The sequence below is a fragment of the Pterocles gutturalis genome, unplaced genomic scaffold (genome assembly GCF_000699245.1).
Source record: "Pterocles gutturalis isolate BGI_N339 unplaced genomic scaffold, ASM69924v1 scaffold7856, whole genome shotgun sequence".
NCBI classification, from domain to species: Eukaryota; Metazoa; Chordata; class Aves; order Pterocliformes; family Pteroclidae; genus Pterocles; species Pterocles gutturalis.
In genome coordinates, this window is record NW_010100248.1 from 6396 (window position 1) to 29197 (window position 22802).

The 22802-nt window shown below is 38.5% G+C and overlaps 1 protein-coding gene across 1 annotated transcript; it reads right to left on the bottom strand.

Annotated features, from left to right (window-relative positions):
• Positions 1-201: 201 nt before the first annotated feature.
• RALA (v-ral simian leukemia viral oncogene homolog A (ras related)) lies at positions 202-7608 on the bottom strand. The gene is made up of 4 exons (XM_010079032.1): positions 7451-7608; positions 6439-6647; positions 3037-3211; positions 202-385 (listed from the first exon to the last, which is right to left on the bottom strand). Exons 1-4 carry the CDS (start codon positions 7562-7564, stop codon positions 263-265), a joined length of 621 nt encoding a protein of 206 aa, XP_010077334.1. The 5' UTR covers positions 7565-7608; the 3' UTR covers positions 202-262.
• Positions 7609-22802: the final 15194 nt, after the last annotated feature.

Here is a 22802-nt window from a genome sequence, read left to right on the forward strand (position 1 = left end):
TTAAAGACTATGAAACACTACATTCAGAAGAAATGTGAGAAGGTAGGCAATTATGAAATGGACTGAACTTTGCTTCTCTTGAAGCCACATTTTTTTTTCAGTGAATTTGACTTTCAGTGCAGCTCCAATTCATGCTTTTAGTGGTACATTACAATTTCCAACATGTCAGAGTAATTTCAGTCATTTGAGCCTTCCATGGCATGCTTATAAATTATGGTTTTTATTAGTATGGTCAGGGTAGGAAAGGAATTTGTAGTTTTGATTATAAAATGCAACATCTTTCTCTGATCCTCTTAGCTAGGCTTTTTCTTTTCTTCTTCCCGTTCTTTTCTTTGCTGTCCTCCATTTTTCTGGCTCTAATTTCTCTCATTAAATCGAAAAACACCTAAAAAAGATGTAAGAACATAAATGCAAAAACAATCACAGACAGATGGCTTAAGTTAAGCTATCATGATATTCATTGATGATATCCATTTCAGTTGTTCAAAATAAAGTCTATTACATGCAACCAGTTTGAGCAAACATATTAATCCAACCAATCTTTCATTGCGTTTGAAGGCCAAGTTGATATGATGCAACCCTGCTTCATTCATGGTGCCATAATGTTCCCGTCTTCTGATGTTTGCTTATTAATCCTGTCAGACAATCTTCCACAAGGACTGAAAGAAGAGTCTCATCACCAGCCAAGATTTTTAAAATGTATTATCTAAATTTAACTGAGGAGACTCAAGGATATCAGTTTACATTTCACGTATTTTGAGTGATGAGCTGTAAAGGCTGAAAAAGTGCAACATCCAATTCTAGAAACAAATTAATGGAGCAGTAGCATACACTGAATATTTCACGGTCAGTATGTCCATGATAGAAGTCTAAACAAAAAGTGACGGGGGGATAAAAAAAAACACAGCATTTCCTTCAAAGCAAAGTTATCATACAGCTATAAAACCAATTTTTTAGATCAAGTGGCTTAGTAGGAAACAAATGACAACGTTGGACATACACCAATGACTTGTTTCAGAGAGATCCTGCTGTCAGTGAAGTCTTTATGATTGGACTGTTTCAAGCAAACTTTATTCATTTGAAAAGCAGATCTTGACTTGATCACATAATGCTACAGCAAATAATTTAATTTAATCTTTATAATTTTATTGTTGGAAATCAGTTGAGCAGTTCTAAGACTTTTCTCTGTGAGGAGATGTTCTGTAGATCAATGTCAGGGGACTTGATCCATTTCTGTGAAACATGGACAGTGCAGGGGCTAAAAAGCTCCTTTGCAGAGCTCAGTAGGTTTTTATTTATGATGACACTAATCTCACACTGACTGCAGCAAAAAAATCAACCTTCATTACACGGGATCCAAAGAAAATTAATGTAACTAAACATTTCCATCAAGAAAGAAGATTGCCTTTAAAAGTCTAAATGTGCACTAAGTTACTTGCTTGTACTTAAATCTGTGCTAATGGCAAGATGCAACTGCCAACTTGCTTAAGCACTAACACTGTGCTACAGTATTTAGCTGCCTGGGGTACGCGACCTTCTGAGAAGATGTTTTAGTGGCTCACCTTTACTCAAGTGAGTGGAAGCCAATTGTGTTTTCCCCAGCTGAGCAAACCCACTGTTCTGGAATTCAGAGAAGCCAGATTTTTTATAGAGTAGTAACTTCAGTTCACATAACAAACCCCGTAACTTCAGATGCTCCAAGTAAGAATACCTCGTATTTACTAGTGCCAACAACGCCTCATTTGTGCCCTGTCAAACCTTAATTCTGTATGATGCATGCTAATCTGGATCCATAATGCCACCAGCTCCAAAAAGAAACTTGGAACTCTGTAGTAGCCTACTATGTGCGTGCAAAAGCTATTTATTAGAGGGCTACTAAAAAAAAAAATATATATATACACTTTTTTTTCACCTGCTGCTAAAGGATGGTGAAGTAGATTGTGAAAAGCTGGGGATTTCTACATGACTAATATACAGATGTGAACTGCAGTCATGCACCAAAACTAAAAGACCTACTACTTTTAACCAAAAAAAAAAAAATCAAAGCTATATTCAATTAGACCGAGTTCTGCTGCATTTAATTGACTTAATTTTCTCTACAGAACAGCATGAAGTTCTTACCATAGTACTGAACAATCAATTTATTCAGGAAGACAACTGACAGGAGACAACAGTCAAGTTTATGTTATTGCAAAAATGGAACTCACATTACAGCTGTCACATTGCAATTGACAGCTCATACATAAGGATTTACATTAGAGTTCTTCAATGTGTGATCAAGACCATTGATAGCTCTGAAGGGAAAGGCTAGCACACCGAACTGAACTACTTATTTCTTTTGCCACACACCTGTTACTCTTGCACTCTACAAGGCTGAGTGTTACTCTGAATTCTCTATTCCAAGAAGGTCTTTTGGAGTTATAGCTGAAATACTTAAAACTAATCAGTAATTTCTCTTGGTGGAGACAAAGATTCTCTGTCTCTTATCTTATGACCTTCTGAACCAGGTGTTACCCTGAAAACTCACAAGGCGCTTTAGGTTGTTCAAAGCTTAAAAGGGTTCAACCATTCTTCATTGAAGCAACATACCTACCAGGCATCTGGTTAGATGAGGGTAGAGGGGGCTCCAGTCCCTCCCTTACCTACTTTTGTAAGCTGCTTCATTCTGACTGAGGGTCAGACAGTGTTCCTCACTGTTCAGAAGCAGATTCTCTTCTAGTTACAGAAAACACAGTAATAAGTCTGGGCCAAAATAGCTGCCTCAAGAAATTTTTAATGAAATAAGGTCTTGTATAATGTCTTGTACAATGTCTCCTTACAGTTCAGGATGGGATAAACTTGTTACACCTGACATTTTCACTGTTCTACATGAAGTCACCTAGCCATGCACTCATCGCAAGCTAAGGGGAAAAAGTATTTTATTCAAATTTCACAAAAAAAAAGCTAAAATAATGAATACACAGTATGACCCATAGAAAAGAACTATAAAGTAAAAATCGATGGAGAGATTCTTTGTATAAAGAGGCCAATTATTACCTTGTCAACATTAGCTCGTGTTTTTGCAGAAGTTTCCACATAGTTAACATTCCACTGATCAGCTCTGTTTTTTGCTTCCTCTACAGAAACTTGCCTTTTATCTTCCAAATCCGATTTGTTACCAACTAGCAAAAAGGGAACATTCTCATCTTCTTTTACTCTTAAGATCTGCTCCCTGGAGGGAAAAAAAAAAGGGAAAAGTAGAATTAAGTTCTGCATGGAGTACTATTCTTAGAACACAAGAACTCCTCAGACTAAATACTCTTCCATCCTACAGTGAAAACCTACTTATTCCTTTTATGAAGCTTACATAACAGCAAAATCTTAAACCTGATTATGACTTTATACAGAATGAAGACAAAGACAGACAAATAGTCCTCCAGGAAGGAAGGAAGGTGAGGCAGTAAGAAACTAAAAGAGTAGAACAAGATTGGTTTAGGTGAAAATTTCTATTAAAGTCATTCCTTTTAATGAAGGTGTTACTTGAGAGCATTTACCATTGTCTTTATATTACTATTTGTGATTGCCATTTTTAAGCTACCAAAACTTCAGTTCTACAACTTGACTTTTTCCCCCAATAAAATGCATGTGCCATTTTTAAAGCTGATAAAATAGTCTATAGCACACCAAGAGAAAAGCTCTTCCTTTCAGGAATCTTTCTCAAGCCAATTATATTCACCCACTGCAGAGATCTTCATTCAGTTCTAAGCCAGTGTACAGATACAAGTGGTTCATGCATCAGATTTTTAAAGATAGACCCTTCTCCTGTTTGAACTGCTAGGATGAAGGGTTTCAAGTTGTAAATAAAACTCACTACTACAAATGGTTTGGTACCTAAGTCTTCAATGCTGAAAAAAATAATCAAAGTTTTCTTCTAAGGGGAAATGCATTAAAAATACTAGGAAGAACAGTTTTCCCTCAAGAGGGATAGTCTCTATTTTGTCTCAGAAAGCAGCATACAGTTAGTACTGAAATGTAGCCTTTTATCATGGAGCAACTTCTGAAAGATTGACAAAAAGAACGAAGAAACAAATCCACTTTGCTGGCTGAGGTGAAACCTTTTTCCAGATTTAAAGTTGAACAGAGAGAAGTGGAAGAGTTAATTAATTGATATTCTAAAGGGCCTTGATTTGATGTACAGCAGGATCCTCCTGCTGTTACAAAAAACTCTGAATAGCATGCAGTCTCGTGGAAAAAGTTCTGCTCAGGGGTGAAAAACTGCAGATAGCCCATAAATCTTTTTTTTTTTAAGCTAACAAATATGTATTTGAGGCAGCTTGCAAGACCACATTCATCTCTGAGGTGTAATTAAAGCAGCATTCCTTCTCTGCCTCACAAATATCAGTGCAAATGTTTTAACAGGGTCTGCAGCTATCCAGAAGTAGTTTGAAACATTGGTGGATTAGGAAGGGTGGCTGGAAGAGAATTCAGTGCATCACTGCAGTATCTGTGCAAATAAGATCTCTGCTTAACACTAGTAGCTTTCAACACTAATTGTTCAGGTGATGCCAAACAATTTCACCATGTAAATAGTTAATCTGACAGCAATCCAGATGACAATATTCTCCTTTGGGCCCCCTCTGAAGACTGATATCTCCTAAACAAGGAATAGCTAATTAATGGTATGCCAGCTTGAGATACATAATTTTAAACAAATCATTAGAGACAGACTAATTCTAGTCGAAACACGACCACATTTTATCAAACTGCCTTTCAAATATTTAAAAGTTTAGCCATTGCAGGTCTGCTTTCTATTAAAAAAAAAATACTTAGAGCAATGGCATTTCAGAGCACACCAGGAACCCCATCAAAGACACTGAATAGCAGTAAACAGCTCTCGTGTTGGGAGTTTTGCCATTCCAGCAGAGCAAAATCCCATGGGAACAATCAAACATTCCAATTCTTCTTGTCACTCTCTTTCATATCTGTCTCTTCAGTAGTATTCCCTCAGGCTGCTCAACAATGCCAAAGGTATTTTAACAGTACCTTCAAGAGACACAGGTTACTTGTACACAGAGAACGTAATTTTTCTGAGTTCTGTTTTAGCATTTAGGCTTCTACAGTTTCAAAGGCAACTTGAAAGGCACTTTCAGATTTGGATTGGGGAGAGTTTTAATCAATTCACTGAAGGGATTTTTTTCTTCCATTCTCGCTGTTTCAGCATGTATATTGTCAATACTCACCTTTGCTGGAAAAGTAGGACCTCCTCTAGAACCACAGAGCATGCACTTTGAAGCGTTATCAGGATTTTAAGCAGATTTAAATAGGTCATTTTGCACTCCAGAGGAGCTCAACTATACTAGAGAGTCCTCCAGGACTGACAATACCTAGCATAAGCCTGATCAAGGCCTGCCTCTCCCTCTCTCAAAATATATCAACACACACATATACAGAGACACAAATAAAAAAGAACACGAAGAAAGGAAAAGCATCTTAAAAAACCTGTTAAATCTTTACTACACCACAAAGATCCAGTCCCAAATTTTGTTTTTACCACATTGCTCCCTATTAAGTAAAATACTGACTTTGATGGGAAGGGTGAATGCTATGCAGAACTCTACGCGGAACTTTTTTTGCCTCAATCTCAAAAATTTACATCAGTATCTTTTACAGAGAAAAATTCTATACAGGCAAAACTGAAGGGACAGATCCACAGCAGGCCTTTACATACAATGCATAGCTACTACAGAATATACAAAGATTCTTCTAATTTCTGTGTTCATAAAATGATCTTTAACAGGTAGAAATATTTGCGTCGTTAATACTATGCATTTCACTCTCCCAGAACACAGTGCACATACTTTACATCACTTAAGACTTCTCAGACAGATACCACCAGACATAGTTCTGGGCAGTTTTCAACTCTAATCCGGTCACATCATCTTTGTCACTATGAAGTACTCTAGCATAAAACAGCTGGACATGCTACAGGTGGTGCTTCACATGTTAAGAGAAACAACACAATCCTCTATATTAAGCAAAAAACTAAGACAACTCTGGAGAATATGTGGTATTATGCACACATTACATGCAACCATAGTCTATAAAAAATTTTTCTCAGATCCATTACTTTGGATGGCAGTATGCCTCCTCAAAAATACTGCTTCTTGGCACAAGTGCCAAGCAACGCCAATTTACAAAGGGCAGGAGCTTTCTAAACACTGCTATGTATCTGCTCTGTGGCAACAGCCTTTTTGGTATTCAGAAACACAGCAGCAAAGACATCTGAAGTGGTACAGATAGCCAAGGCATGGCTGGGCATCTGTTCAAAACATTGTGTGACTACAGTAAGAGCTGTCACATAATCTGGACTATCATAAGGATATTATAAAGCAAAACAAAAAAAAATCACTTGTAATTATCTCATTATAATTAGAATAATTATTTTGCCTTGTAAATTACCTGAAGTCTGCAGTTGCTGCAAAGGATTCCAACTCTGTAATAGAGAAGACGCAAAGAAATCCTTCTCCACTTCGGAAGTAGTTGTCTCTTATCGCAGCATAGTCTTCCTGCCCTGCTGTATCCAATATATCGATCTGGACTTCTTCTCCATCCAGAACCACCTTTTTCCTGTAGCTGTCTGCTTTGGTGGGCTCATAATCTTCAACAAACTAGAAAAAAAATCTTCATGGTATAAAATAATGCCTGTACAAAGCAAAGGCATCTATTTGCATATAAGGATATAACAAACATCTTACATGGTTACAGTAACTAATAAGTGTATGTATTTAGTCTATGTGAAGTACTCGAATGATTTGCAGTTAAAGCAGGCTCTCCACCAGTCCAAACAGTTTATAGGTTTTTGCTTTCTTCAGGAAATTTTAGAGGTAACAGCAAAACATCAACATCTGTGCACTACTCAAGCATCTGCCTCTGGTCAAGCACAACATCTGGCTGTGTTCCTTTACCCTGTCAGGCATCCCCGACTCTGAATATATTTACTATCAATTTTTAAAGGACACTGAAGCTGTAACTTCTGCCCTTTAATCAAAAAGAATGACTTTCACTGTCAAAAAAATAGGGAAACAAGAAACAGATTTTCTTTCCTCTCTTCAACAACAGCATAAAAAAAATGGAAAAAAATTGGTCATCATTTCCGGCACCATGCAACTCACTGAAGTGAAGATGCTCTGAGGTATAATACCTAAATAAGTTCTAATTGGTCTAGTGACCAATGACAAAGTGATAATGTGACAGAGCATCTAATTGCTTACAAGTCTGAAAAATGCCAATTTTTTTGGCAATTTGAGGGCAAATCGCTTATCTCAAAAATATTTTTGTTCAATTTAATCGCTGACTTTCATACTACATCATATACAGTTAGACCCTTTCAGAAAATAACTGCACTAACAAATGCTTAAACAACACTGTGTAGCAGACATCTCCTGAGATAATTTCTAGTGGAGATTCTTACCTCATCATACATAAACTGTAGTGTTAAAGCAGATTTTCCTACACCACCACTTCCCACCATGATGACTTTGTGTAAAGCCAATGAATTCTGTCCTTTAGGCTTATTTGCTGCCATCTTTGGATTGCAGAAAATTCACAGGTATAAAATGAAAAAAATCTAGAAGAAAAATATTGCTTCATTAGTTTTCTTTTCCTCCTCCCACATGCACTGTTTAAAGTGGATTTGTTTTAAATCTCTAGATAACTAAGGACTTGATTTCAGTTCTGCTATCTTCAGTGAAAGCTATCCACTTTTTCACTGGAAGCCATTCTACTAATTATACCGAGCTTGTCCTTTTTGTAGCAAAGAAAGCATTCACCACTTGGAAAAGGCACAAGTGGGTTCAGAGCATCCAAGAGCAATTAAGGGAAAAGATTTACATTTCTGTATGCAGTGTTTTCTTTTAGAGACATAGTATTTGTCAAGAATTCTTGTTAGTTTACTAAGCAAGAATTGAAAAAGGAAGCAACAGGGAGTCGACGCCATACAAGAAAACATGAGATACAACAGCTGCATGGGAAAGAAAACAGACATTTGAAAGAATTTCCAGCTTAAATAACAAGCACCAAGACACAGCAGCAGCAAGGATTAGCTATTTACTTTCTCAGAGAAAAGCAAGCCAACGTGTCACTAAAAACCTAAAAATACCCCGTTTAAGTAAGTAAATCAGGAACTGAAAGAATAATTTAATTTACGCAGAGTGGAAAGATTCAACTTGCTTCCTACTAGGCTACAAACGCAGTTATTCTCTGTATTTGTAATAGTTGTCTCAGTCCCACAAGTGTTTGCTCTAACACAAATCTCTGCACCTCACCAATACCCAAGGGCTCTATGATCGTTAATTCACATAGTCTAACACGTGTGTGCACATGTAACAATCCCGTTAGCTTTTTTAAAAAAATCATGTTACAGTTTTAGCAGATCTCCTACTATCTCTTCCTGTAGCTACGTGTCATTCCCTACCTCTCCCAACAGTAACATTACAGTATTTGCGTTATATGAAGACAGAACATTTTGTCTGCTTGCACAGTTTCAGACATGGGAAAGTTAGTGCAGAGCAGCAAAATGTACCCTCCTCCAGAGATTTAAGGTCAAAACAAGCTCAGATGTCTGAAAAACAGTGACACATTACAGAAGATGTAAACACAAGAGACATCTGTAGTAGCAAGTAAGAACCAAATGTAACTTAGACTTTGTTAACTAGAAAGCTCAAAAAGAGCACATGCACATGGCAGCACAGTTGAGTTACAAACAGAACTATCAGATACTAACACAGCGTGGTAACAAGACACCATTACCTCACTACCTTTACCCATCATGATCCCTCCATCTCACACTAAAATTACATCCTCCTGCGTAATAAATCCCCCTTGTGTGCAGCTCAGTCAGAATGCGAAGCATGACAATTTTTGTGAAACTTATATCAAAATCCCTCGCTGAGGACATGCACTAAGGTTTTATTAGCAGTGAGGAGGTGAAGTGTAAAAGCATGCTGACTGAAGCATCGTTAGAGATTAAGCCAATCCTTCTGAGAATTAATAACTAAATAAGTAACAAGGTGCACTGGTTTTGGCTGGGAGAGGGTTAATTTGTTCTAGACAGTAGCTCATGTAGTGCCATGTTTTGGATTTGTGATGAAAACACTGATGATAACACACAGATGTTTTAGCTGTTGCTGAACAGCACTTACACAGTGTCAAGGCCTCTTCTGGTTCTCAGGCTGCCCTGACAGTGAGCAGGCTGGGGGTGGGCAAGCAGCTGGGGCAGCTGACCAAAGGGATCTCCCATGCCATAGCTGAGCAATAACAGCTCGCAGATAGGTTTGCCGGGGCTGTTGATGCTCAGGGGACTGGCTGAGCAGTGGTCAGCTAGTGCCGAACAATTATTTGATTTCCATCACTTGTTTTTCTAAGTTTTGTTTTACCTTTTTTTTTTAAAAAAAAAAAAACAAACCAACTTGTTAAATTGTCATTATTTCAGCTCATGAGTTTTCTCATTTTTACCCTTCCAATTCTCTCCCCCATCCCACTGGCAGGGAAGAAGCAAGCAAGAAGCTGTGGAGTGCTTAGCTACCTACCAAGGTTAACCCACAACCTACAGGAGAAACTCTCTGGATCACATCAGTAATAGTACCCCATTCTGCCATCAAAGAATTCTGAAAATGCAATTGAAAATTAAGTTGCTTACATTGTTTTCTCCAGAAAGGTTATCTAAGTGAAATAAGCATGAGTAATTAGAGATGTAGCAGAGGAATATAACTAACATCATGTTACAAGTTCTTTTAAAAAGGAGATGGATGCGAACAAGAAAACATTTCTGGTTTGGCCATCATGGCTTAAAAAGAACCATTGTTTTCTTTTTACTCAAGAGGTAGTATAAGAACATGATAATAGCTCCAAGCCTGTAAATTTTCAACTTACTGCACAGCATTTTGAACTACTCCACACTGCTTTGTCTTTGCACTTTTCTCTTAAAAGGAAACATGCATCCTGAAAGTCATGCTTACTTGTTTTTAGTATGTATTTCAGACAAGTAATATAAATTCCCCTGAATTCGAGTCAGCAAGTGACAACAACCAAATTTGCCAAATTTAGATTGCAATACATACTCTCAGAAGCACAGAAACTGAAGCACTAGTATACCTGGATATGACCCATACTAACCTTACTAAGCAACCAAGCAGACTATTATTTCATAGGCACTTAAATACTGGAAGAAAACCAAATTAATTCAGTAGGATCTGACAGGTGAGTTTGTGCAAAATCAATACTACAATATGAAAAAAATTCAAATACACAATAGCATTATTTCACTGTAATATTTGTTGTAAATTAACCGACAGCCTTGAAGTACACTGAGCAATGTGAAAATTCACATTTTGCTAGAAGTTGCAATTTAACAAGTACTGTCCCGGTGTGACACTACTCGAAAGAGAAGCTGCCACTTTTTGTATTGTGTGCAACAGTTGACACATACTTGAAAAGCCAAAACAATGTCCAACCAAAAAGATTGTCATAAACAGTCAAGTTAGTGACGATGCTCCTTTTCACTGAAAACTGTTTAGCCACAAAAATTTTGTGGCAGCCAATCATTTTCAGAAGCCTTGATAACATCTTTCAAAGAAGCCTAAGAGACTGAGTCAGAGAGAAAACCCTGAAATTAAAAAAACCTGACCCAACCAGTCAAAGCAGTATCCCAAGTCATCACGTCATCAATAACTGTCAGTGAACAACATTCCAGTAAGATACTGAAGACTGCAAAACTTCACGCTACCACAGACTTCAAATCTTGTCATAAATGCTCTGACACATTTTGTAATGGGAGGATGCTCAGGGAGGGTCAGTTTGGTCTCAAGTTCTTCACAATCCAATAAAGACATAATGCTGGCAAAATTCAGGCCTGCTGAATAGCAGAGAATGTGAAAAGAGAGAGAAACAAGTTATAAAGCAAGTACAGTCTGACACTGTGCAATCAACACTCAATCCAGAGAGACTGCTTCAGAGCAAGTGTTCTGCCAGAGAGGAGGAAGACCTTGCAAGTGACAAGTTTTAAGCTACTGCCACATACCTCTACCTGTTTCAGTCTGCTTTCAAAAGCAGAGAGGAACATAGATTCCAAATTTAACAGTAAAGCACCTGAGATGAAGTTTCATGCAAAATGAGTTTTTCTACTCTGAATTTATGCAGCCTGAATTTTCACAGGAAGTATTAATTTGGGTCATATCTAGTTTCTGAATTGTCCTACTTTAGAATAATGATACAAATGGCAGAGACTGTAGCAGGAACCCTTTTGTATGAAGCTCAAAAAAAAGCACACTTTCAGATCATGTGTACTGTGATTTTTTTTATCTTTCTCCCAGGTTAAGCTGAGACAGAGTTAACTTTCTTCATAACAGCTAACAAGAGGCTGTGTTTTGGATTTGTGCTCAGAAGAAAGCTGATGAAAAGTGATGTTTCTGCAGCTGACAAGGTCTTTCAGCTTCTCTGGCTGTCTGCAAACAGGAGAAGCTGGGAGGGAGCACAGCCCCAGTTACTAGCTCAGGATTTGATCTTAGGTTCAGGATTGAGACCCAGAGTGGCCAATAATCTACTCCATAACATACACGTCATGCCCAGTATATAGCTGAGGACCCTCTGGAAGATCGGCCCTTTTGGTTCCGGATCTCTTTTGCTCCAGGTCATCTCGCTCCAGGTGGTCGCTCTTTTGCTCCAGGTGGTCGCTCTCCCAAGGCCTTCCGCCCCCCACCCCGGTCAGCTCTCGGTCTGGGATGCTCGGACTGTTATCTCCGTTCCGTGAGTGTGGTTTCGGGACTCTCCCTGCTCTGGGATTATTAACCAGGAACAGGCTGAGCCTTGGTCATTGGGTGGGAGGCAGTATCACTGTGTATCACTCATTTGTATATAGTGTTATTTTCAATATTATTGTAGTTTAGTTATTAAATTGTTCTTATCTCAACCCACGAGTCCTTTTTTCCCTTTACCCCTTTAATTCTCTCCCCTATCCTCAAGGGGGGGTGGGGGGGAATTGGCTGAGCAGGTGTGTTGTTTGGCCCCCAGCCAAAGGAAAACCCATCACATCTTCACACTGCAAAATTGTTTTCGGTGTCAGAAGACAAACGCAGTCTTATCCTGCAGTAGAATCCTATGTCACCCTACCGCCAAGAGAGGCTCACACAGAGCCAAGCAGGGTGTTGTCAATAGCTGTATTATGCATTTATACACGTCAGCCTTTTACCACACCCATTGGTAATCCCCATCACAGCAATACAGCTGATGATATATATGAAAGTTTATTTTTAAACAGTTCTTTGTGGAGTCCAACAAGTTGCAAAGGAAATGAAAGCTTCACTGGCTCAACAACATACTGCCACACCTTCACCCAGAAGGGTGAGAGCATTGTCTAACCACCATGCTATGGATCACTCCTCACCTCCACTGCAGATAAACTCCTAGGAAACTGCCCTTTTCCAACATGCCTGAGCAGATAAGGGCACAAACAACTGAATCCCAGTGGCTGCTCTGCCAAAGTAAGCAGTTCTCAAAGCGCCTACAGCTGCTCATTGCCTGCTTGCAGATAACCACCCCCATGATTGTCCTCCCTTTAATGGTAGGCTTCCAGTTGGAGCCAGGATCATTTCTGTAGAGCCAGGTTAGGGATCAATAGATTAAATCAGAAGAACTGCAGGAGTAGGGGTTATAATTCACATTAGCATCAGCAATAGCATCTTGTCCAACAGTCTAGAAATCTGGTCAAGGGAAAGAAGTAGCTACCTAAATAACTTTTAAGATCGTCCTACCCGATAAAGATAATGTAGCAACAGGAACTTGTAGCTGGAATTGTAAAACTGTTGCTTGTCTTGAGTGACTGGCTTATACCTTTATCAACACTAACTTCTCTAGTTTCACACCTTATATAGCAAGTCCTCTGTGCAAGAAACACAATGTTATCTCTAGTCTACCATGGATTTAAACACAACCTTCAGCTCCACCCACCACAGAGGTGAGCTGGAAAGTGTTTCTGTAATGGGACATGGACGTGGCAAGCATCATGTTAACTTCTGCACGGTCTCAGAGCACAGAGTGGTTATCTAGACCCACAAGAGTAAGAAAGATGATCAGATGCCAGCACAGAAAAAGTTTTCATCTCCAGGGGCAATATTTTCAGGGAAGGTATCTTTGGAAATACATGGTAGGGAGGAAGGAGAAAGAAAAAAAAAAAAAACAACAAAACAGGAATCCTTGATCTTCATTTTGTTCAGGGAACATTGGTACAGATTTCTCCCTCTTTAGCCAGCAGCACATATTCAGTAAGTTTACAGTAACATCCTCTCCAAGACACCTAAACCTCTGTCAAGATGTACCAAAACTGGCCAAAAGGCCAAAAATTAACAAAGAACAGAGCACATGATCAGACTAATTTTCTTAGAGAAGGTAACTAAAAAGGAGGTCAAGAAGCTCCTCTGCCCATTTTGATCCCCTAGAGTCTCATAAAAGCAATGTCAATGGGAGCAGACCAGGGAAGGAGAAGCATTACACCGAAGTCACATCATTACAGGCACAAATTCAGCTGGCATCTTCTGCAGTGCTATGCATAAAGCTGAATGCAGGCTTTGTGATAATGCAGTTGTCCTTAACAAGAGGACTTGGATTTGCTGCAGGCTTTTGTTTGAAGGGGACTAGTTAAACACAGCTTTGTGTTTAAAGATAGTTGGTACAGTTAGTATAGATTCTAGCTAATAGGTATAGTAGTGTCTTTCTTCAATTAAAAATCAACTTATTATATTATTTTTATAGCCTTCATAAAACTGACATCAAAACTGAATTCCAGATTTTTTTGTTCCCTTTCCTTTAAGAGAAAATTACATAAAGATTTGCAAGATTGCCATATTAACCTCATCACCCACTCACTCCTATGATGAGCAACTTTCTTCCCTGAAGACTGCTCTATATAAGAAGCACCAATTACAACTGGTAGCTGATATATCACAGCACTTGCTCTTACTCTGTTTTTAAACTGAGTTAGAATTTGATACATTTGAAGGAACAGAAATAATTTAATTGAAATGTGATCTACTAGCTCAATATTAAAAACTACAGTTAGCATGCTTTGACCAGAATACTTCCAAAAAGGCAAAATATTCTATCACTCGCTGAACAATTAAACAAAATATAGTAATGGAGCCTCATGTTCTTTTAAACAAATAACTTGATCTTTTTTTTAATTGAAGAAACTAATACCTGCAGTACTCTGCACTTTACACTTATTATAATCTATCACACCCAGAAACATTAGCAACAACTTTTTATCTCATTCTGAAATGAAAATTTATAGTAATAATTTGACAGTAACCCAATCTTCTAAAGTGACTTTGAATAGCCTCCAAAGTCTCTTATTCTCAAAGTGATTCACAACTCAGTTGGCTTTCATGACCTACAAATTACAAGTTTAGCTTTCTGAAAAAAAAGCACAGGACCAAAAATTTTATGAAGTGACAACAGATTTCATGTCCCCAGGGACCATCAAGCAATATAATCTTATCTGTTGTTTAAAGATCAAAATTTAATCCAGTTACTTAATTGTTTAATGAGCCCAGTAGTTTCAGTTTGGTTAACAACAGCAAAATTATACTTGAGAATGTATTGTTTGAAAATGATCAGCACAGACTAGCATAGTAGATGCAAAATATCTGGAAGACACCTCAGGAATGACTCAGATATTCCTGCAACAAAAATGTTCCTGGAAATGGAGGGAGGCAACTCCAGGCAAGCAGTCTAACCCTCCCAACAGCTGCTTTCAATTACAATATTCAAACTAGTTCAGCAGAATCACCCCCTGACCCAGAAATAGATAGGATACACGAGGACATAGGATGGGATACATGATGCCAGCTGTTTTAATAACTGGAGAGTAAGGAAGTTTTTAAGGTTAGATCAGCATTATTGTAATAAGTGTAATTCCATGCCTCAAGTTTGACTGGTGTTTTTATTACAGCTTAAACATGCAACATCTGTCAAGCTGTGCATGAAGTAACATCAGTATTTTCTTAAGGTACAACAAATATTTCAAATATTAAATAATCACCATAAATTCTAAGTAGTAGCCTAAAGAAAGAGGAAACCAAACCCAAATATTCAAACCTATCTTTGTAGTCTCATTAGATAATGAAACACATGGCCTGAACCTCAACCTCAGAACAAGTTGGAAACACTTTCACAATAAGTTGTTTCCTTTCTCCTAAAAATAATCCTTTGACAAACTTATTTAACTGGGAGTTAGGATTCACAGCTTCCCATGACTTTAACAAGCAGTTAAACCACATTCAAGGTTTGGTAAGAACCCTTCTTTCCAAAGCTTTCTAGTGCACACCATAAAAAGTGCTTCTCTCTCCTACACCCACAAAACAAATTTACTAAGGTGACTACACCTCTACTAAGAAAAATAAAGGGTAGGAAACTGACTTAAGTTCTATCTCTCAGCAGCATCAAATCTTCTCAGGCAAGAGACCAACATTTCCCAGCTTTGCGAGACATGTAGTTCGAACTGTAACCACATCCAGGCACTGAAACTGGAAGAGGCAATCAGTGAACTCTTCACCAAGTAACCGAGGCCCATCCATCCTACAAGTTACATCATGCTGCTATAATGAATGGTGGTCCCCACATGCCTGCAGCTCTGTACTCTTAAGACATCATCACAAGAATTGAGATCCCTCCAACAAGAAGTCACTAAACAACTAGCAAAACAGTAAATAAGTTCACAGCCTTCCGGCATCTCCCCGAGGCTCCACAGGACCTTAGTGGCAGCTTCTGGACATAGCCATGAATTATGCAGCAGCTTCTGAACTGAGAATAGATTCCATATGTTTTAAGTCATCGTTTCAGCATTTTGCTACCAAAAAGCCTCTTTGGCATCCTGCAAGAAGACTTCTGGAGAGACACTTCCATGAAGAGATTTCTTGAAACCCACATGGAACAGCACAAGAAAACCCTGACAAACTGAACAGCAGAAATAGTCTGGAACAAAATCAAGGTCTTAAGATTTTAAACCTTACAGTGTACTGAAAGGAAAACGAAGCAGCTACATCACTGTCCACACAAAAAGCTGACAAAACACAACACTTGAGCCCAACCGTGTGTGTCTACAAGGCTGATATAAACTGAACCTGCCACAGTCTGACTGATATTCCCACATCCTTCCTTCCAATAGCACCACTGTTTGCAACAAATAGGTGGCAAAGCAGTTCAGAAATTGCTCTAGACAAAAGTTAACATATACTGGTTTTTGGACAGATGAGCTACCTAAACAAGGTTGCTGGCACAAAAGACAGACCAGAAAAACAGAGAGCTGAGCATGGGGAAAACTGAACTGCAGGACCTCCAGCCTATAAGTGCTGTGGAAAAACAATACAATGTGATGGCCATTATGGGACATATAGAAGAATTCTAGATACTTGCAACAGTTTATCTGCACTGATCCAGAGATCAGTGGCAAAAGCAGTAAACTCAAGCACAGCATCTAGGTTAACACCAGCAGCAAGCTTGTTTTTGTAGTTCAATTGACTGAAGTTATACTGTGAAGTAATTTTGGCAATACACACATTTACATGAGAGTCTAGAATACTGTTTCTGCTTCCTCAAGTTCACTACATGGCTAGTGCCCTATCTCAGTCTATTCTAATCACTGAGCATTTGATACAGAACAAAGACACTCCATTCATAAAATGTAAGAGGCAATGCATAGCCTACAAGGACGAATTTTAGTAACACAGGATCAATAACTCAGGGTCTGAAGCCAGTGCTATTCAACTAAGAACTGAGGAACACTTCAAGGACACATTTAAGTAGTGTCACCTGAGACATTCTATCTACATTTTCAGTCAGTGTTTTGAGTGCAAGAAAGTGCATTTGGAAGCTAACTTTTGACTGATAAGTCAGGCAGCACTCCCACTTGCACAGAGCTGCTGCTTCCAGCTACTCTGGAAAGCAACAAAAATGGAGTTCCCTCGGAGGCACTACACCAGAGCTTGCAGCATGAGCCTCAGTAGTTCACTTTTAAAAGCAGTTCAAGACCTCTGCATTCAAAATTTGCTCACAGCATATTCAGTATCATAAACTCTTTTTTTTTTTGTCAACCATACTTCAAAAGAAATCTCAACCACACCACTGGGTCCTTTTTGCCCCTGTACACTTACACATCAACAGTCACTGAAGAAATTCAAGGAAGATTTGGCTTGATGAAGCAAATTCTTTAACCAAAGTCTGAAGAAGGCTTCCAAAAGACATGAAAAAATATAGGCTTGCCAGAATAAGTCCATAAATCAGGTTTTCCCCTAAAACATCACACTAATTGTTAACAACTCTATACTCTTCTTTTAATTAGAAGTTCAGAATGTCAGATGTATATTTCCTAGAAAAAGCAAATATCCATACAGTCATTTTTACAGCCAGAAAGGATGAGTTAAGATCCACACTCGCTAAACCCAAAACTCCACCCAAATAGCTTCACTGCTTCATAGGCAGGAAAGTTAACTGCTTGTTTCAAAATCTCGAAACAAATGTTATCTACAAAGCAAAACCAAGCTTCCACTAGGCTAGCAGGCTGCACTCAACACTCTCATGGAATCTATCGAAGGGATGCCATTCGCATCCCTTCTATAGGTTAGGGATCTAGCTGGTAAAAGCAGCCTTCTGTTGCAGGCATCTTGCTTCACAGTGAGACAAGTTCTGATGCTGATAGCTCAGGGAGTTTACCCTGCTCAAAACAACTTATTTTGCCTCATTAGCAAGTCATATAGTATTATGATGAAAACTCACATGAACACATTCTTCCAAGGTATTAGCACAGACAGAATGAACACAGAAGCCTTGTTTGAATAACACTCATATGAAATTCTTGACAGAGAAAAACTAAGCTTTCAAATTAAGCGTTTGAGGCAAGCACTGCCTTCTGTGTGGTCAGTGCCGAGCTGCATGAAGTTTCAACAAAAGCAGAGTAGGAGTACCAGAATACGCTATCCTTCACATTTTATTAATTGGCTTCTGGCAACGAAGGACGCAGGGAACAAGTGCTCCAGCAGGTGCAAGCGCATTTATATCAAAGGCCGCAGCACAAATGGTGCAAACACACAGGACCGAACACAGGTCATTAGCACGAGACACCAAGAAACAGGTACCACCAAATTCTCCGTCTCCTCTTCACAAATAGAGGCAAATGTTCTCTCTCCTCACAGGCAGACTGCATCAATACACCAGCCAAATGGAACCTAATAAAATAAGAGCATGTTGGATTTTGCATTTAAAAAATGCCTTTTGTGCCTCTAAGGAATCATCCAGCTGTAGCAAATAAATTTCACTAGTGAACTCTGACTTGGCAAAGTAAGTTACTTCATTCGTTTTATGACTTTGCCATCTGTTTTACCACCCAATTACAAATGCGTAAGCACTCTTTTGTAGTATTATTGCAAGAGAGTTGCTTTCATAGCTGTATTTTGTTCTGGTAACTTCTCCTCCTGTTTACATTCATGCAGTGCAAATTGCTCCTCCTAAAATCCTTTTTCTGTTTTATTTAGGGGAAGAGGATTTCATGTGTGTGACTCACTGAACAAGACTTCGCAATCACAGACTTGTAATTAACCTTTTGAGTAGGTGATTCAAGGACAGAAGTGGTTACAGACCTGATGTTGCACAGTAATACAGCATTCATGAAGTTGAAACACTGTTCAGTCTGATCCCTCCCCATTTTTAGATGCTGTTTATGCTAAAGCTATTAGATCTATGATTTGGAAAAAAAAAAGGTAGAGTCAATCTAGCAGACCTAAAAGACCTAACTGGGCAATTAATTGTCTTATAGTTCAATATATGCTTGCCACTCATATGATACATGGTAGAGTTTCATGGCTGTTTCACCTGTTACAGGCATAAAACACACAGTAGCTAGAAATAGTTGTGTCCTGGTTTTGGCTGGGACAGAGTTAACTTTCTTCATAGTAGCTAGCATGAGGCTGTGTTTTGAATTTGTGCTGAGAAGGCTGATCACATAGTGATGTTGATAGTTGCTGCCAGGACAGTCAAGGACTTTCCAGCTTCTTTGCCGTGACAGTGTCTGCCGGTGCAGGAGAAGCTGGGAGGGAGCACAGCCCAATTAACAGAGTGAGGTTTAGGAGTGAGACCCAACTTGGACAATGGTATATTCCATATCATGCATGTCATGCCCAGTATATGGATGAGGGGTCATCTCTCACTCTTATCTTTTCCATGCTTGCAGTTTCAGGACTCTTATCTGCTCCAGGATCATCAGCCAGGAACCAGCTGAGCCTTCATTATCAGGTGGTGAGCAGTTGCACAGTGTAGTACTCATTTGTATATATTGCTATTATCATTTTCAATTTTATTGTAGTTTAGTTACTCAATTATTCTTATCTTGACTCACCAGTCTCTTTGCCCTTTACCCCCTTAATTCTCTCCCCAGTCCCCAGGAGGGGGGGAAGATGAGTGAGGGGCTGTGTGGCATTTGGTTGCTGCTAGCTGGGTCAAACCACGAGAAGATAGCACTCAGTTCATGAACTTAGTAAGAAATTATTAATATTCAGGTCAATTTATCAATTTCCACATTAAGTATCAGTGCAAGATGGTTTTGATCTTGTCCTGCTTAAAATACTTATCAGACTTTTCTTGCAGTACCACAAAAGATATTTCCAAGTTAAATGATCTCAAATTGTAAAGTAGTAACTTTTGAAAATTTCTTTTTGTTCCTATTGGAGTTCTCATAGCTCTTATTATGGACATGATAATTCTGAACATTGTAGAACTGCTAAATGACTTACAAGAACATGCATAAGCTCTAAGACTTAACAGAACAAGCTATCTAAAAATGTTCTTTATACAGTAACGTATGTGAAAATCAGGGATCAATTTCTGAACACAGAAGTAAGCATAATGTTCATTTAATGTTATTTTAAAGGTCAGTCTCCCCAGGGAAGAACTGCTACAGAAGTCTATGGTGAAACCTCCTATCTTTAATTTAACTGATTTAATTCTACACATGTTGCAATGCTAAACACTACCACGTATGAGCTGTATGCCTTTCTGTACACATGAACTTTCAAATTCCAGTGAGAAGTATGTGACCTAATACCTTTTCAATGTTGCATGGTGTAATGTAGGATTTCCTCTGGCCTACAAAACCTTCACTACTGCTGACTTATGACAACATTTTATTTCCAACTGGTCACTTGCATGCTTTCAATGCAGCTGTGGTACTTCTAATAGGATCAGTCCTCCACAGAATCAGAAGCTAATTTTACAGCTTTTCTCCTTGAGTGGTTTATTTCTTTTACATTAACACACACAGCCTGAGTCCTATATAAAGTCCGGAAAAGTTAGTGTTGTTAAAAACCATCCCTGTTTTTCACAGAAAACAGTCAGCATGAAAGATCTTATTGTGCTGAGAAACAGAAATTATGCTCCTGAAAATCTCTCCTTCAAACTACTGACAATCCAAGAATAATTGTGCCACCCATACTGGGATTGTTATGACCATTTCAGTACTTTATCACCTTGTGTTTCACTGATCATGTTTTTAAAAAAATCCTAGTATTTGGCTACAAGATTGTTTCTGTTTCAGCTTCTCCTCCCAGAATTTTTTTCCCATATCCATAAAAAAGTCTTACCTCCTAGAATTGTAGGAAAACCTATTAGAAAAATCACAGTATAAAACTTTGCTCTTCAACCAATGGATGTTTTTCTTCTAATTTTGCGCACTACACTTCAGATCACTAGAACTAACTTGCTTTCGCAATGCTCTTCAAAATACTCCAGACTGAAGAAGCTCACTTAAAACTATGCATGTTATACACATGGTCTCAGTTCTAGCTCATACATCTTGCAGAGAAGAATGCTTTTGTTAGATTATTTCATTCCTCTGTTTTGACTGCAAGAGCTATAAAGCTCAACCTTTGCAAGACAGAAAATAGGACGTAGTAAAAGCCCTTATTTAGTTTTAAGAAAAAGATGCTCTTCCACTAGAAAAGTTTGACACGTGCCAAACCAAGTTACCTGAAAAGATCAACTTTCCCAATAAGATCCAATGAAAAACTTTAAAGAGACAGGACAGTAAAAAAAGTGAATGAACTCTTAATTTGGAGAGTTAAATATAAATTTTGATGTTACAGAAACTAGTTGTTAAGAGCGTGCAATTTAAAGTGTTATTTCTTAAAATACAAGTGTTCTGAGGATTAGAATTAAGCTTTATTTGTATGTTATACTACAAAGGTGGAATTAATTTAGGTGGTTAATTGTGTAAAAACTTTATAATTTAGGGGTGTCATACCAAAATAGCTCTTCTACACAATAACCACTTTAATTCAGTACGTGATTGTGCTTACTTTGCTCATCCTTAACCATATGTCACTGTTATCTATGGAGATCTTCCACCACTGTTGGTTTGAGTAGGGCCTTTGGACCCATCTACTCAAACATCTTCCATGGCATGAGCTCACCAGCCAAGGGTGGTTTTTGTGACTGACACAGCATGCCTGGAGAAGTCTGTCACATGAAGGTTGTTTCCTTGCCTATATAGTTTATTTTATTTTGAGGTCTGAAATAAATCCCACTGGGTAAAATGTTGCTGGAATTAACTACTTCCACACTAAAAGCCCTCTCAGGAAACAGTACAGCTATATGAACAGGACTGTGCTGGTACAGCCCTGAAATGACAGCTTAGCTTCACTCTGCACTGATGGGCTTGAATGGGAATACTGGAAAAGATAAGAACTATACCACACGTAGCTGGCTTTTAACATTCTTACAGAAGTTCCGTGTCTGGAAGACTTCCATGTTTACTGCACTTTGTTTAATGCTGACGGAAATGTTTCTTCCTGCCTATATGTGGGCGTTACACATAAGCATTCTCAGACTGCTAGAGACAAGGATCAGAGTTAAAGATCAAGTCTAACAGTGGCACAGAAGGGTATTGAGTTAGCATTTCAGAGAGTAAAATGAAACAGATACCAGAGCCCACATACCTGGTTGATCCCTGCTACCTGCCTACTACGCACAGGTGCCAAGCTCCTTTGCAAAATCCCACTCTCCATAATTTGTAGAAATACTTGTTTGGTCACACAGTGTATTTACATGCCATTTTTTAATGAAACCTCGTGGGCCACTGCACCAGACATTCCCACAGTCTTGCATCAAATGATGTAGAGAAAAATACAATACATTAAATGAACTGCACTGGTAGGAATTCAATGTTTATTGTAATTGCTTGAACTAAGGAGCCAGTAACACAAAATAAGCATCATCAATTCCATTAAAGTAACGACTGCAGTTACTATGCAACCAACTCTCTGTATCTCTTATTTGTGCTACTTCTTTGCATTCTTGGTTCCTCTCCATATTACCATTATAAACTGATTACAGCATAGCTGATTTTGAATTCTCTTTAGTAACTTTCTTTTTCATTACATCTCCTCTTTATGTTGTCTAACTTCTCCTACACAACTCTTTCTCCATTCCTCCCCTCTACACGCACCTTGTATAGCTTCAGCGTTACCAATCTCTTGCTCCAAAGGTTCTGGGAATTTTGATAGACAATTCCTAAACAAAGCCTTATCAGTAAAGACTAAGTCACCCTCTAGGCAAAGGCAATCAGTTCTCTCACTGGGTCATTCTAAGGCAGTGTTACTTAGCTTATACATTTCTTTCCAACTTGCTCCCATTCCTAAATCCAGTACTGCTCTTTATGTAGGAATTTGAGATTTTTTGTGCTGCTGTGTAGAGCTCCTCGGACTCAGCAATATAAGCCTAACCTGCAG